At 39.7% G+C, this 17113-nt stretch overlaps 1 protein-coding gene across 5 annotated transcripts in view; it reads right to left on the bottom strand.

The window, feature by feature from the left end:
- atm (ATM serine/threonine kinase) overlaps positions 1 to 17113 on the bottom strand; it is a 103488-nt gene that overhangs the window by 45102 nt on the left and 41273 nt on the right. For 3 of the 5 annotated variants that reach the window (XR_009828239.1, XM_062067315.1, XM_062067314.1), the window contains exons 28-37: positions 17015 to 17113; positions 16711 to 16934; positions 13551 to 13725; positions 12327 to 12485; positions 7356 to 7488; positions 7194 to 7289; positions 6962 to 7133; positions 6763 to 6904; positions 1701 to 1877; positions 1460 to 1637 (exon numbers count right to left, since the gene is read on the bottom strand). The exon at positions 17015 to 17113 is cut by the window's right edge and continues 28 nt beyond it. Coding sequence is in view for 3 of the 5 variants with exons in the window: in XM_062067315.1 (XP_061923299.1) it covers positions 1460 to 1637; positions 1701 to 1877; positions 6763 to 6904; positions 6962 to 7133; positions 7194 to 7289; positions 7356 to 7488; positions 12327 to 12485; positions 13551 to 13725; positions 16711 to 16934; positions 17015 to 17113 (1555 nt within the window). In the remaining 2 variants the exon portion in view is untranslated. Of the gene's footprint in view, positions 1 to 1459; positions 1638 to 1700; positions 1878 to 6762; positions 6905 to 6961; positions 7134 to 7193; positions 7290 to 7355; positions 7489 to 12326; positions 12529 to 13350; positions 13475 to 13550; positions 13726 to 16710; positions 16935 to 17014 lie in introns of those variants that run through there. The other 2 variants (XR_009828240.1, XM_062067316.1) reach the window with 2 other exon arrangements.

Below are 17113 nucleotides of genomic sequence, written 5' to 3'. Positions count from 1 at the left end.
ACTTTGACAGCCAACTTAGACATGAAAAAGCAGAAAAAAACAGGGAAAAAGCACTTTTTTTCTACCTGCATAAGGATGATGATGACTTGTTGATGTGAAGGGGAAGATATAAACTCCCATCAGTCTTTATCCCAGTGAGAGCAGACATTGTACAGTAAGTGATTGTTTTATTATGATTGTATATCTTGTTTAGCACTTAGCAATAGTGCTACATGATGCTTAGTTTTTGACTAATCTGTTTAGCTTCTAAAACTTGTAGATCATCCTCCTTATATTCAGGCTCAAAAATAGAAGTTTCTGGATCATCATTTGTCCCAAAGTAGTCTTTGTTGTCTCTCATCAAGTCTGCCATGATTAGTGGTCTTGTTGTTGAAGGGGAAGTGAACGTTGTGATGCGTCTGTGAAATGAATACTTAAAATGATGAAAATATGTAAATATTACATGTTATTATGAATGTTACTAGATACTACATATATACTTACAGTGTGTGTATAAAATATGTAAATATTACATGTTATCATGAATGTTACTACATTACATATATACTTAGTGTGTATATAAAATATGAAAATATTACATGTTATTATGAATGTTACTACATTACATGTATACTTACAGCGTGTATATACCTAAAATTATCAAAATATGTAAATATTACATGTTATCATGAATGTTACTACATTACATATATACTTACAGTGTGTATATACAATATGTAAATATTACATGTTATCATGAATGTTACTACATTACATATATACTTACAGTGTGTATATAAAATATGAAAATATTACATGTTATTATGAATGTTACTACATTACATGTATACTTACAGCGTGTATATAATACCTAAAATGATCAAAATATGTAAATATTACATGTTATTATGAATGTTACTACATTACATATATACTTACAGCGTGTATATAATACCTACAATTATCAAAATATGTAAATATTACATGTTATCATGAATGTTACTACATTACATATATACTTACAGTGTGTATATAAAATATGTAAATATGACATGTTATTATGAATGTTACTACATTACATAGATACTTAGTGTGTACCGTATATAATACTTAAAATGAGGAAAATATGTAAATATGACATGTTATTATGAATGTTACTACATTACATATATACTTACGGTGTGTATATAATACTTAACATTATGAAGATATGTAAATATGACATGTTATTATGAATGTTACTACATTACATATATACTTACAGTGTGTATATAAAACCTTGATGGAGGTTTTTGAATGTTTTTAGAGCACTTTGTCGGTGGAATAGAGCGATTCCTACTAACTCCATTGTTAGCTGACTTTTGCTAGCCTTTATTTATGACTTAGAATGCATAAACAAGAAAAACTTATGTGTTCTTGTCTTACATGATTACAATTTTTAAAAAAGTGTGGGTCCCTAGTATTTATTAAAGTGACTGACCAGAGTCGGGGATGAGCGGTGTGGTGGAGCGGCTGGAGGCCTGAGCACTTCTGGAACAAAAAGTGAAGAAGTCCCGAATACGAGAAGAGAGCAAGTCTCTCCAGGAACCCTGGCAGTCGTCCAGGAGGATGGCATGGATGATGAGCGGCAGCAGCCTCTGGCAACAATCCACGCTCACCTGCAGGCCAGCAAGGACTTGATGAGCATTCCACTAAGTGAAGTCGGTGTTCAGGCTGCTCACCAGACATAAAGGTCGTGCCAGGAGAAGAGCCTCCTGCTTAGTACCGCCACTGTCCAGCAGGGCGGCGCACAGAGACTTGAGCCAGACTTGGTGCTGGCCCATCTGTGGGATCCACAAGTTCTGGTTGTCCAGTTGCTCCCTGGCCTTCGAGCTCTCCTCCGCACTCACAGCTGCCGCCTAATTAGAGGAACATTCAGTGCTGGCTGGTCAATGTTACGTTTAACATCAGGACCTAATTCAACACCTTCTTAACGTTGTTTCAATGTTACGTTTAACATCAGGACCTAATTCAACACCTTCTTAACGTTGTTTCAATGTTACGTTTAACATGAAGTCCTAATTCAACACCTTCTTAACGTTGTTTCAATGTTACGTTTAACATCAGGACCTAATTCAACACCTTCTTAACGTTGTTTCAATGTTACGTTTAACATGAAGTCCTAATTCAACACCTTCTTAACGTTGTTTCAATGTTACGTTTAACATCAGGACCTAATTCAACACCTTCTTAACGTTGTTTCAATGTTACGTTTAACATCAGGACCTAATTCAACACCTTCATAACGTTGTTTCAATGTTACGTTTAACATCAGGACCTAATTCAACACCTTAACGTTGTTTCAATGTTACGTTTAACATCAGGACCTAATTCAACACCTTCTTAACGTTGTTTCAATGTTACGTTTAACACCAGGACCTAATTCAACACCTTCTTAACGTTGTTTCAATGTTACGTTTAACATCAGGACCTAATTCAACACCTTCTTAACGTTGTTTCAATGCTACGTTTAACATCAGGACCTAATTCAACACCTTCATAACGTTGTTTCAATGTTACGTTTAACATCAGGACCTAATTCAACACCTTCTTAACGTTGTTTCAATGTTACGTTTAACGTCAGGACCTAATTCAACACCTTCTTAACGTTGTTTCAATGTTACGTTTAAAGGCCTACTGAAACCCACTACTACCGACCACGCAGTCTGATAGTTTATATATCAATGATGAAATCTTAACATTATAACACATGCCAATACGGCCGGGTTAACTTATAAAGTGACATTTTAAATTTGCCGCTAAACTTCCGGTTCGAAACGCCTCTGAGGATGACGTATGCGCGTGACGTAGCCCGACGAACACGGGTATGCCTTCCACATTGAAGCCGATACGAAAAGGCTCTGTTTTCATTTCATAATTCCACAGTATTCTGGACATCTGTGTTCGTGAATCTGTTTCAATCATGTTCATTGCATTATGGAGAAGGAAGCCAAGCAAGCAAAGAAGAAAGTTGTCGGTGCGAAATGGACGTATTTTTCGAACGTAGTCAGCCACAACAGTACACAGCCGGCGCTTCTTTGTTTACATTCCCGAAAGATGCAGTCAAGATGGAAGAACTCGGATAACAGAGACTCTAACCAGGAGGACTTTTGATTTGGATACACAGACGCCTGTAGAGAACTGGGACAACACAGACTCTTACCAGGATTACTTTGATTTGGATGACAAAGACGCAGACGTGCTACTGTGAGTATGCAGCTTTGGCTTTTTTTTGCGTATGTACGTAACTTTTTTAAAATATATAAGCTTTATGAACCTTGGGTTAGGTGAACGGTCTTTTGGGCTGAGTGATTGTGTGTGTTGATCATGTGTTTGAATTGTATTGGCGTGTTCTATGGAGCTAGGAGCTAGCAGAGGAGCTAGGAGCTAGCATAACAAACACGCAGGTGTTATTATGCAGGATTAATTTGTGGCATATTAAATATAAGCCTGGTTGTGTTGTGGCTAATAGAGTATATATATGTCTTGTGTTTATTTACTGTTGTAGTCATTCCCAGCTGAATATCAGGTACCGTGAGTATGCAGCCTTGGCTGCTAAACATTCGATAACTTGACCGTATGTGCGCGTCACGTACGTAACTTTTTAAAAATATATAAGCTTTATGAACCTTGGGTTAGGTAAACGGTCTTTTGGGCTGAGTGATTGTGTGTGTTGATCAGGTGTTTGAATTGTATTGGCGTGTTCTATGGAGCTAGGAGCTAGCAGAGGAGCTAGGAGCTAGCATAACAAACACGCAGGTGTTTTTATGCAGGATTAATTTGTGGCATATTAAATATAAGCCTGGTTGTGTTGTGGCTAATAGAGTATATATATGTCTTGTGTTTATTTACTGTTGTAGTCATTCCCAGCTGAATATCAGGTCACCCCCGGCTCTCACAGCATCTTCCCTATCTGAATAGCTTCAACTCCCCACTAGTCCTTCACTTGCACTTTACTCATCCACAAATCTTTCATCCTCGCTCAAATTAATGGGGAAATTGTCGCTTTCTCGGTCCGAATCTCTCTCACTTCATGCGGCCATCATTGTAAACAATAGGGAACTTTGCGTATATGTTCAACTGACTACGTCACGCTACTTCCGGTAGGTGCAAGCCTTTTTTTTATCAGATACCAAAAGTTGCAATCTTTATCGTCGTTGTTCTATACTAAATCCTTTCAGCAAAAATATGGCAATATCGCGAAATGATCAAGTATGACACATAGAATAGATCTGCTATCCCCGTTTAAATAAAAAAAATTCATTTCAGTAGGCCTTTAACATCAGGACCTAATTCAACACCTTCTTAACGTTGTTTCAATGTTACGTTTAACATCAGGACCTAATTCAACACCTTCTTAACGTTGTTTCAATGTTACGTTTAACACCAGGACCTAATTCAACACCTTCTTAACGTTGTTTCAATGCTACGTTTAACATCAGGACCTAATTCAACACCTTCTTAACGTTGTTTCAATGTTACGTTTAACATCAGGACCTAATTCAACACCTTCTTAACGTTGTTTCAATGTTACGTTTAACATCAGGACCTAATTCAACACCTTCTTAACGTTGTTTCAATGTTACGTTTAACATCAGGACCTAATTCAACACCTTCTTAACGTTGTTTCAATGTTACGTTTAACATCAGGACCTAATTCAACACCTTCTTAACGTTGTTTCAATGTTACGTTTAACGTCAGGACCTAATTCAACACCTTCTTAACGTTGTTTCAATGTTACGTTTAATATCAGGACCTAATTCAACACCTTCATAACGTTGTTTCAATGTTACGTTTAACATCAGGACCTAATTCAACACCTTTATAACGTTGTTTCAATGTTACGTTTAACATCAGGACCTAATTCAACACCTTCTTAACGTTGTTTCAATGTTACGTTTAACATGAAGTCCTAATTCAACACCTTCTTAACGTTGTTTCAATGTTACGTTTAACATCAGGACCTAATTCAACACCTTCTTAACGTTGTTTCAATGTTACGTTTAACATCAGGACCTAATTCAACACCTTCATAACGTTGTTTCAATGTTACGTTTAACATCAGGACCTAATTCAACACCTTCATAACGTTGTTTCAATGTTACGTTTAACATCAGGACCTAATTCAACACCTTCTTAACGTTGTTTCAATGTTACGTTTAACATCAGGACCTAATTCAACACCTTCTTAACGTTGTTTCAATGTTACGTTTAACATGAAGTCCTAATTCAACACCTTCTTAACGTTGTTTCAATGTTACGTTTAACATCAGGACCTAATTCAACACCTTCTTAACGTTGTTTCAATGTTACGTTTAACATCAGGACCTAATTCAACACCTTCTTAACGTTGTTTCAATGTTACGTTTAACATCAGGACCTAATTCAACACCTTCTTAACGTTGTTTCAATGTTACGTTTAACGTCAGGACCTAATTCAACACCTTCTTAACGTTGTTTCAATGTTACGTTTAATATCAGGACCTAATTCAACACCTTCATAACGTTGTTTCAATGTTACGTTTAACGTCAGGACCTAATTCAACACCTTCTTAACGTTGTTTCAATGTTACGTTTAATATCAGGACCTAATTCAACACCTTCATAACGTTGTTTCAATGTTACGTTTAACATCAGGACCTAATTCAACACCTTCATAACGTTGTTTCAATGTTACGTTTAACATCAGGACCTAATTCAACACCTTTATAACGTTGTTTCAATGTTACGTTTAACATCAGGACCTAATTCAACACCTTCTTAACGTTGTTTCAATGTTACGTTTAACATGAAGTCCTAATTCAACACCTTCTTAACGTTGCTTCAATGTTACGTTTAACATCAGGACCTAATTCAACACCTTCTTAACGTTGTTTCAATGTTACGTTTAACATCAGGACCTAATTCAACACCTTCATAACGTTGTTTCAATGTTACGTTTAACATCAGGACCTAATTCAACACCTTAACGTTGTTTCAATGTTACGTTTAACATCAGGACCTAATTCAACACCTTCTTAACGTTGTTTCAATGTTACGTTTAACATCAGGACCTAATTCAACACCTTCTTAACGTTGTTTCAATGTTACGTTTAACATGAAGTCCTAATTCAACACCTTCTTAACGTTGTTTCAATGTTACGTTTAACATCAGGACCTAATTCAACACCTTCTTAACGTTGTTTCAATGTTACGTTTAACATGAAGTCCTAATTCAACACCTTCTTAACGTTGTTTCAATGTTACGTTTAACATCAGGACCTAATTCAACACCTTCATAACGTTGTTTCAATGTTACGTTTAACATCAGGACCTAATTCAACACCTTTATAACGTTGTTTCAATGTTACGTTTAACATCAGGACCTAATTCAACACCTTCTTAACGTTGTTTCAATGTTACGTTTAACATGAAGTCCTAATTCAACACCTTCTTAACGTTGCTTCAATGTTACGTTTAACATCGGGACCTAATTCAACACCTTCTTAACGTTGTTTCAATGTTACGTTTAACATCAGGACCTAATTCAACACCTTCATAACGTTGTTTCAATGTTACGTTTAACATCAGGACCTAATTCAACACCTTAACGTTGTTTCAATGTTACGTTTAACATCAGGACCTAATTCAACACCTTCTTAACGTTGTTTCAATGTTACGTTTAACATCAGGACCTAATTCAACACCTTCTTAACGTTGTTTCAATGTGTTGTGCTCTCAGTTGGCGACAGGACATACGGTACCTGCTTCTTGGCTTTGCGAAAGGGGTTGAGGTAGGCCAGCATGGGGTCTCTGCTGTGTTTGTAGTCCTCCCAGAAGCTGAGTCCGGACTCAGTGGCCAGGATGTTCTTCACCGACTGAGCTGCAGCCTGCCTCACCTCCATGCTGTCCCACAGAACAAGTGTTAGTCAGCAGCTCTCCTGGCACCGAAGACGTCCTCACCGCTGGTGAACCAGGGCCTCGTTCATGCAGTCCAGGACGATGTAGACACGCTGCGGCTCGCTGGACGGGAAGACGGACGCGGCCTTCTCGTAGAGGGGGTCTCTGCCGTGGAGCAACGCGATGGTGGAGAAATCCACAGGGCCCAATTCTCCCAGACAACTCCCCGCCGCCTCTGGAGGACGAGACAGAGTTGAAGGTGTGGCGCCTGACACCCAGGAAAGGAAAGGCCTACCTAGGATGTCACTTCCTGCAGGGTGGTTGGCCGCCAGCTTGCAGAGCTGCAGCAGCTTGAGGACCAGCTGGAGCAGCATGCTGCCGGTGGGCTCGGCTAAGAAGTGGAGGGCGGCCATGTTGGATGAATGAAGAAGAGGAGGAGCGGCGGCTGCTGTCCTACCGTGACATTCCTTCAGGAGCTCTCGGATCTGCTCCTTGTTCTCGTGCAGTTTTTGGGTCAGTTGCCTCAGTCCTTCCAGTCTGGTCAGGGGTAAGGAGTCCGGCGATGTCACAGACAGGAAGTGGGATATCTCCTGTACGTTTGCGTAAAACAACCGTTTCAGACTGGTGCTGTTTAGTGACGTGTGCAAAATATGGTACCGATCCAGTCTGTGGAAGGCTCTCCCTGACCACCTGAGGGCACCACAGACAGTGGATGCTTTTTAAAAAAAAAAAAAAGTTAAAAACCCTTCTTTTTAAAAAAGCCTTTTTTAGATATATATGTGTGCTAGTTCTAGCTATTAGGCTGTTCTAGTTTTTATTTTGTTTACTATTCATTTTACTTGTTGGGGGCAGCTATTTGTGGTTCTAGCGTTGTTGTTTTTGAAATGCACTGTAGCACTTTGAGGTTGTTTGTTCAATGTAAAGTGCTTTTACAAATAAATCTATTACCGTAATTTCCGGACTATAAGCCGCTACTTTTCCCCCTCGTTCTGGTCCCTGCGGCTTATACAAGGGTGCGGCTTATTTACGGCCTGTTCTTCTCCGACACCGACGAAGAGGATTTCGGTGGTTTTAGTACGCAGGAGGAAGACGATGACACAATGATTATTATTATTAGGCTGGTTATTTTGATAACGTACAGGCGAGCACTTTGTATTACTTTGCACCGTTGTATTATTTGTACTCTGCACGAATGCTGTTCGCCATGTCAAAGATGTGAAAGTTTGATTGAATGATTGAAAGATTTATTGTTAATAAATGGGACGCTTTGCGTTCCCAAACAGTCATCTCTGTCCCGACAATCCCCTCCGTGGTAGCAGGAACCCCTATATACTACGCTAATTACACATCAAAACCCTGCGGCTTATAGTCGGGTGCGGCTTATATATGGAGCAATCTGTATTTTCCCCTAAAATTAGCTGGTGCGGCTTATAGTCAGGTGCGGCTTATAGTCCGGAAATTACGGTATTATTATTATCTGGCACCCATTCACATCAAATCCAACGGTGCCGTGTTACGGTACATAAGTCACGCCCGCGTCTTTGCGCTTCGGCACTTGGCGTTCACTCCAGCAGCACTGAGAGCAAACTCAGCCAAACTACCTCCAGGTCAGGGGTGTCAAACTTACGGCCCGTGAACAGGTTTAATCCGGCCCGCAAGATCAGTTTGCTAAATATAAAAATACAGGCTTGTGATTTGAACTTAATGAGAAAGACAGGTGCCCAGCCAGGTGGAATGAATGTGTGATTTTTTTTTTAATCCTCTTATTTTGATCACTTAGCATTAATTGTGATAAGCTCCTGGTTTTTCAGCAATTTAACATGGAAAAATTACCCCCAAAAAAGCACCATTTAAAGATTTTTTATAGTGTTTAAAGGATTGAAGAATTATCAACAGAGTTTAGATAAATACATACACCATTCATCCAAATGAATCACTATGTCTGTTTCAGTCACGATGTTATTTAGTCACTACAGTAATTGTGTTCGCATCCACAGGAACCACATGGGTTAGCCTACTCTATACAGTATTTACAACCTTACTAGTGTTCACTTCACAGCCACAGATGGTTCATCTACTTATTGACATTATTTACACATTACTTTGTCTGTTTCAGTCACGATGTTATTTAGTCACAACAGTAATTGTGTTCGCATCCACAGGAACCACATGGGTTAGCCTAATCTATACAGTATTTACAACCTTACTAGTGTTCACTTCACAGGCACAGATGGTTCATCTACTTATTGACATGATTTGCACATTACTTTGTCTGTTTCAGTCACTATGTTATTTAGTCACTACAGTAATTGTGTTCGCATCCACAGGAACCACATGGGTTAGCCTACTCTATACAGTATTTACAACCTTACTAGTGTTCACTTCACAGCCACCGATGGTTCATCTACTTATTGACATTATTTACACATTACTTTGGCATTTTTGCTTTGATGGCTCTGACTTGAGCCTTCATGGCAAATTTCTGAGCAGATTGTATTTTCCTTTTTGTTTCTGCTTTAGTGGATTCTGCCTGGGACTTTATAGCCAATTTCTGTCTCTTCCACTTCTAACTGCTCTAAACTCAAAAATCCTAAAGAGTCCAAACAATGTTTAGTGTATTAGCTGACTACCTTTATCTGAATAGCTACTTGTGATTTATAGCATGAAATATATTGTTGTTTATGTTTCAAAATGATTCAACTATTTCATGTCCAAATATAAAGAGTAGAAAAAAATGAACAAAATGTCAGCTACTGTCCAATCATCATTGATGTTTCATATCATTCATATGTTGTCCTCTGCCTGCTACGTAGTTTCCATTTTTAAGTTCTCAATTTTTAATGGAAAACCGTAGTTTTTACCACTGGATGATCAAAAACCATAGTCATTACGAGAAAACCGTAGTTGTTGGCAGGTATGGCAAAGAGACGTATCAAGATTTTACACACATTGTAGGTCGGAAAAAACGAAGAAAAATGGAAAATACTTTTTTATATTTTTACAGCGATAAAAAAAGACAGATTTTCAACTATAGATGGAAAAATCACATGCCTGAAAAACAGGCTACATTTCTTCAAATAAAAGAATCTGCTGTTCTAAATGTGTCCACCAGATGTCGCAATAACAATTCAAGTGTAACCCACGGCACACATTACAGTGTTTAAAAACGACCAAAATAGAAACTCTGCGTACATTTTACGCTGGAAATGTACACACTGACTTGAATAAAAACGGAGACTGTTAGTCCGCGGCCGTTTTGCATTAGGTGGAAATTTGAGGTCGGAGGCGTGCTAATCTTGATCAAGTATTAACCGGAGGCGTGCTAATCTTGATCAAGTATTAACCGGAGGCGTGCCAATCTTGATCAAGTATTAACCGGAGGCGTGCTAATCTTGATCAAGTATTAACCGGAGGCGTGCTAATCTTGATCAAGTATTAACCGGAGGCGTGCCAATCTTGATCAAGTATTAACCGGAGGCGTGCTAATCTTGATCAAGTATTAACCGGAGGCGTGCTAATCTTGATCAAGTATTAACCGGAGGCGTGCTAATCTTGATCACGTATTAACCGGAGGCGTGCTAATCTTGATCACGTATTAACCGGAGGCGTGCTAATCTTGATCACGTATTAACTGTAAATCTTTGTGGTTGTTCCATTGAGAGTGTTATCATTTCAACACATTAATAAAATGAGTTCCCTCATCTCTTGTACGACAAATAAATGTTTGATCAAAACTAAGTCAACAGTACACAATAACTCAACCAAACTACCTTCCATCACTCTTTCAAATCCTCTGGTTTGTGTCCAGTCAATAATTCCCTGACTTTGTAAACATGGACAAACAAATGATTTGGTAATAAATAAAAATATCAATCATATACTGATATTACCCTTGGTATCGCCCGTCCCTGGGCGCTACACGGCAACAGACATCGTTATTTTGTCCTTTCTATTTCCTGTTAATATCTGCTTAATTTCCACCTACATTACTTTTCTTAAACTTTACTAAGCACTTATTTCTTCTGCTGTTTCAAGCTAGCTTAGCCGCTATCTTAGCGATTCGCATGTCTTCTTGTCTGCTACTGTATCACATGTTAAGTACCCAGTCCTCCAGTGATAATGCTACATGTTTGATGATGATTATGAATGACGTGTGTATGAACGGCGCATCTTCACATGTATAATGTATTTATATTATTCACATGTGAATAATGCTGTATAATAGACTGTATTTATGTTATTCACATGTGAATAATGCTGTATAATAGACTGTATTTATATTATTCCCATGTGAATAATACTGTATAATAGACTGTATTTATGTTATTCACATGTGAATAATGCTGTATAATAGACTGTATTTATGTTATTCACATGTGAATAATTCTGTATAATAGACTGTATTTATGTTATTCACATGTGAATAATGCTGTATAATAGACTGTATTTATGTTATTCACATGTGAATAATGCTGTATAATAGACTGTATTTATATTATTCACATGTGAATAATACTGTATAATAGACTGTATTTATGTTATTCACATGTGAATAATGCTGTATAATAGACTGTATTTATGTTATTCACATGTGAATAATTCTGTATAATAGACTGTATTTATGTTATTCACATGTGAATAATGCTGTATAATAGACTGTATTTATGTTATTCACATGTAAATAATGCTGTATAGTAGACTGTATTTATATTATTCACATGTGAATAATGCTGTATAATAGACTGTATTTATGTTATTCACATGTGAATAAAGCTCTATAATAGACTGTATTTATGTTATTCACATGTGAATAATGCTGTATAATAGACTGTATTTATATTATTCACATGTGAATAATGCTGTATAATAGACTGTATTTATATTATTCACATGTGAATAATACTGTATAATAGACTGTATTTATATTATTCACATGTGAATAATGCTGTATAATAGACTGTATTTATATTATTCACATGTGAATAAGCTGTATAATAGACTGTATTTATGTTATTCACGTGTGAATAATGCTGTATAGTAGACTGTATTTATATTATTCACATGTAAATAATGCTGTATAATAGACTGTATTTATATTATTCACATGTGAATAATGCTGTATAATAGACTGTATTTATATTATTCACATGTAAATAATGCTGTATAATAGACTGTATTTATATTATTCACATGTGAATAATGCTGTATAATAGACTGTATTTATATTATTCACATGTGAATAATACTGTATAATAGACTGTATTTACAGTATATTATTCACATGTAAAAAAATACCTAAATGTTTATTGTCTATTGTGAGCGAACTGTGGTGCTGAATTTCCCCCAGGGATCAATAAAGTACTTTCTATTCTATTCTAGTCAAGTTGCTTGCAGATAAAGGCAATAAGCTCATGTGGTTGCACCTTACCTGTCTCAAGGTGAAGGTGCCCCCGTTGTATTTGAGAAGGTTCTGGACAGAGCGGAGCTCTTGGAATTCAGGGAGGTCCGGGAAAGGCTCCAACTTGCAGATGGCGGCTTTCAGTTTCTCTCGATTGTGGACGACAAGAAGATGCAGCAGACTGAGCACCTTGAGGGAGACATGAGACAAGAAGATGCAGCAGACTGAGCACCTTGAGGGAGACATGAGACAAGAAGATGCAGCAGACTGAGCATCTTGAGGGAGACATGAGACAAGAAGATGCAGCAGACTGAGCATCTTGAGGGAGACATGAGACAAGAAGATGCAGCAGACTGAGCATCTTGAGGGAGACAGGAGACAAGAAGATGCAGCAGACTGAGCACCTTGAGGGAGACATGAGACAAGAAGATGCAGCAGACTGAGCACCTTGAGGGAGACAGGAGACAAGAAGATGCAGCAGACTGAGCACCTTGAGGGAGACATGAGACAAGAAGATGCAGCAGACTGAGCACCTTGAGGGAGACATGAGACAAGAAGATGCAGCAGACTGAGCATCTTGAGGGAGACATGAGACAAGAAGATGGAGCAGACTGAGCACCTTGAGGGAGACATGAGACAAGAAGATGCAGCAGACTGAGCACCTTGAGGGAGACATGAGACAAGAAGATGCAGCAGACTGAGCATCTTGAGGGAGACATGAGACAAGAAGATGCAGCAGACTGAGCATCTTGAGGGAGACATGAGACAAGAAGATGCAGCAGACTGAGCACCTTGAGGGAGACATGAGACAAGAAGATGCAGCAGACTGAGCATCTTGAGGGACACATGAGACAAGAAGATGCAGCAGACTGAGCATCTTGAGGGAGACATGAGACAAGAAGATGCAGCAGACTGAGCACCTTGAGGGAGACATGAGACAAGAAGATGCAGCAGACTGAGCACCTTGAGGGAGACATGAGACAAGAAGATGCAGCAGACTGAGCACCTTGAGGGAGACATGAGACAAGAAGATGCAGCAGACTGAGCACCTTGAGGGAGACATGAGACAAGAAGATGCAGCAGACTTAGCACCTTGAGGGAGACATGAGACAAGAAGATGCAGCAGACTGAGCACCTTGAGGGAGACATGAGACAAGAAGATGCAGCAGACTGAGCACCTTAAGGGAGACAGGAGACCAGACAGCACTTAAGATACACCTTTGATATGTTGGAGGATTCCATCTTAACACGTACCTGTTGTGAGATGGCTGGCTGGCTGGTCACCTGTGCTGTGAGAGTCCCAACAATGACCTGCAGGTGGCAGTCTAGAGCGTCGTCACAGAACTGCAGGGCAGCCTGGCACACAGAGGTCAGGAGGTCACAGCACAACGACAGGCTTCGGTTGGAGACCTCATCCAACTGGAATGATCTGGAACAAAATGTCAAATATGCTAATGAATAGTGAATGTAATGTCCCGTGAGTGCATGTGTTAACAACTTTGACGATGCCTTGCGCGAAATTATTGATAGTATAGCACCGCTAAAGCAAAAAAGGGCCCCTAAAAGGCGCACCCCATGGTTTACAGAAGAAATTAGAGCTCATAAATTATCATGTAGAAAACTGGAACGCAAATGGCGCGCGACTAAACTTGAGGTTTTCCATCAAGCATGGAGTGATAGTTTAATAACTTATAAACGCATGCTTACCTTAGCTAAAGCTAAATACTACTCAAATCTCATCCGCCTCAACAAAAACGATCCTAAATTTCTGTTTAGTACAGTAGCATCGCTAACCCAACAAGGGACTCCTCCCAGTAGCTCCACCCACTCGGCAGATGATTTGATGAATTTCTTTAATAAGAAAATTGAACTCATTAGAAAGGAGATTAAAGACAACGCATCCCAGCTACAACTGGGCTCTATTAACACAAATACGACTGTATATACGACGGACACTGCCCTCCAAAATAGTTTCTCTATTTTTGATGAAATAACATTAGAGGAATTATTACAGCGTGTAAGTGGGATAAAACAAACAACATGTTTACTTGACCCACTTCCTGGGAAACTTATCAAGGAACTGTTTGTATTATTAGGTCCATCAGTGTTAAATATTATAAACTTATCACTTTCCTCCGGCACTGTTCCCCTAGCATTCAAAAAAGCGGTTATTCATCCTCTGCTCAAAAGACCTAACCTCAATCCTGACCTCATGGTAAACTACCAACCGGTCTCCCACCTTCCGTTTATTTCCAAAATTCTCGAAAAAATTGTTGCACAGCAGCTAAATGAACACTTAGTGACTAACAATCTCTGTGAACCTTTTCAATCCGGTTTCAGGGCAAATCACTCTACGGAGACAGCCCTCGCAAAAATGACTAATGATCTATTGCTAACGATGGATTCTGATGCGTCATCTATGTTGCTGCTTCTTCATCTTAGCGCCGCTTTCCATACTGTTGATCATAATATTTTATTAGAGCGTATCAAAACACGTATTGGTATGTCAGACTTAGCCTTGTCTTGGTTTAACTCTTATCTTACTGACAGGATGCAGTGCGTCTCCCATAACAATGTGACCTCGGACTATGTCAAGGTAACGTGCGGAGTTCCCCAGGGTTCGGTTCTTGGCCCTGCACTCTTTAGTATTTACATGCTGCCGCTAGGTGACATCATACGCAAGTACGGTGTTAGCTTTCACTGTTATGCTGATGACACTCAACTCTACATGCCCCTAAAGCTGACCAACACGCCGGACTGTAGTCAGCTGGAGGCGTGTCTTAATGAAATTAAACAATGGATGTCCGCTAACTTTTTGCAACTCAACGCTAAGAAATCGGAAATGCTGATTATCGGTCCTGCTAGACACCGACATCTATTTAATAATACCACCTTAACATTTGACAACCAAACAATTAAACAAGGAGACTCGGTAAAGAATCTGGGTATTATCTTCCACCCAACTCTCTGGTTTGAGTCACACATTAAGAGTGTTACTAAAACGGCCTTCTTTCATCTCCGTAATATCGCTAAAATTCGTTCCATCTTGTCCACTAGCGACGCTGAGATCATTATTCATGCGTTCGTTACGTCTCGTCTCGATTACTGTAACGTTTTATTTTCGGGTCTCCCTATGTCTAGCATTAAAAGATTACAGTTGGTACAAAATGCGGCTGCAAGGCTTTTGACAAAAACAAGAAAGTTTGATCATATTATGCCTATACTGGCTCACTTGCACTGGCTTCCTGTGCACTTAAGATGCGACTTTAAGGTTTTACTACTTACGTATAAAATACTACACGGTTTAGCTCCTGCCTATCTCGCCGATTGTATTGTACCATATGTCCCGGCAAGAAATCTGCGTTCAAAGAACTCCGGCTTATTAGTGATTCCCAGAGCCAAAAAAAAGTCTGCGGGCTATAGAGCGTTTTCTATTCGGGCTCCAGTACTCTGGAATGCCCTCCCGGTAACAGTTAGAGATGCTACCTCAGTAGAAGCATTTAAGTCCCATCTTAAAACTCATTTGTATACTCTAGCCTTTAAATAGACCCCCCTTTTTTAGACCAGTTGATCTGCCGTTTCTTTTCTTCTCTCCTCTTCTCCCCTGTCCCTTGCGAGGGGGAGTTGCATAGGTCCGGTGGCCATGGATGAAGTGCTGGCTGTCCAGAGCCGGGACCCCGGGTGGACCACTAGCCTGTGCATCGGTTGGGGACATCTCTGCGCTGCTGACCCGTCTCCGCTCGGGATGGTTTCCTGTTGGCCCCGCTGTGGACTGGACTCTCGCTGATGTGTTGGATCCACTGTGGACTGGACTTTCACAATGTTATGTCAGACCCACTCGACATCCATTGCTTTCGGTCTCCCCTAGAGGGGGGGGGGTTACCCACATATGCGGTCCTCTCCAAGGTTTCTCATAGTCATTCACCGACGTCCCACTGGGGTGAGTTTTCCTTGCCCGTATGTGGGCTCTGTACCGAGGATGTCGTTGTGGCTTGTACAGCCCTTTGAGACACTTGTGATTTAGGGCTATATAAATAAACATTGATTGATTGATTGATTGATTTTGCCACTTGTGCCAGCTTTTTTGAAACATGTTGCAGGCATCAAACTCCAAATGAGCGAATATTTGCAAAAACTAACAAAGTTTCTCAGTGTGAACATGAAATATCTTGTCTTTGCAGTCTATTCTATTGAATCTACGTTGAAAAGGATTTGTTGTATTCTCTTTTTATTTACCATTTACACAACGTGACAACTTCACTGCTTTTGGGGTTTGCACTCCAACTACTTTTTTTTTTTACTATTTTATCCAAACTCGAATTTCATTTGATGCATGTTTTGGACTAAAATTACTTTGTGGGAATGAAATAGTTCAACAACTGGGATTGGTCCAAGGAAGGATCTCACCACCAACCTGCGTGCGTCGGCGTGCACCAGCCGGCTGTTGATAAAATGGATGAGCGTGTAGATGACGTCTCTGAGGACGAAGGCCCAGGCTCCTCCCAGTCCGTCCTTCACCTCCCTGAGCAGCAGGTGCACAAAGAGGTGATACATCAGGAGGATACGGTGGCGTTCGTAAGCGTTGGTGGTCCCGGCGGCCTTCTCACACACTGCCAGCAGGATCTTCTGAATGGACATCTGACGAGGACCAAGACAAAAGGTCGAGTTGACATAAAGAAGGTGGAATGATTGTGAGATGATTAGAGAAGATATCTTACTGGACTTTTTGACAGAATGGCCACCAGTGACTTGTGGTTGGCACTGTGACACTTGCTGAGGTACTCCAGAGTGGCTTTGATGACATGCGAGCTGAAATA

Source organism: Entelurus aequoreus, linkage group LG13 (genome assembly GCF_033978785.1).
Source record: "Entelurus aequoreus isolate RoL-2023_Sb linkage group LG13, RoL_Eaeq_v1.1, whole genome shotgun sequence".
NCBI lineage: Eukaryota > Metazoa > Chordata > Actinopteri > Syngnathiformes > Syngnathidae > Entelurus > Entelurus aequoreus.
The sequence above is the reverse complement of the archived record's forward strand: the minus strand, read 5'-3'. Positions and strand labels throughout refer to the sequence as shown.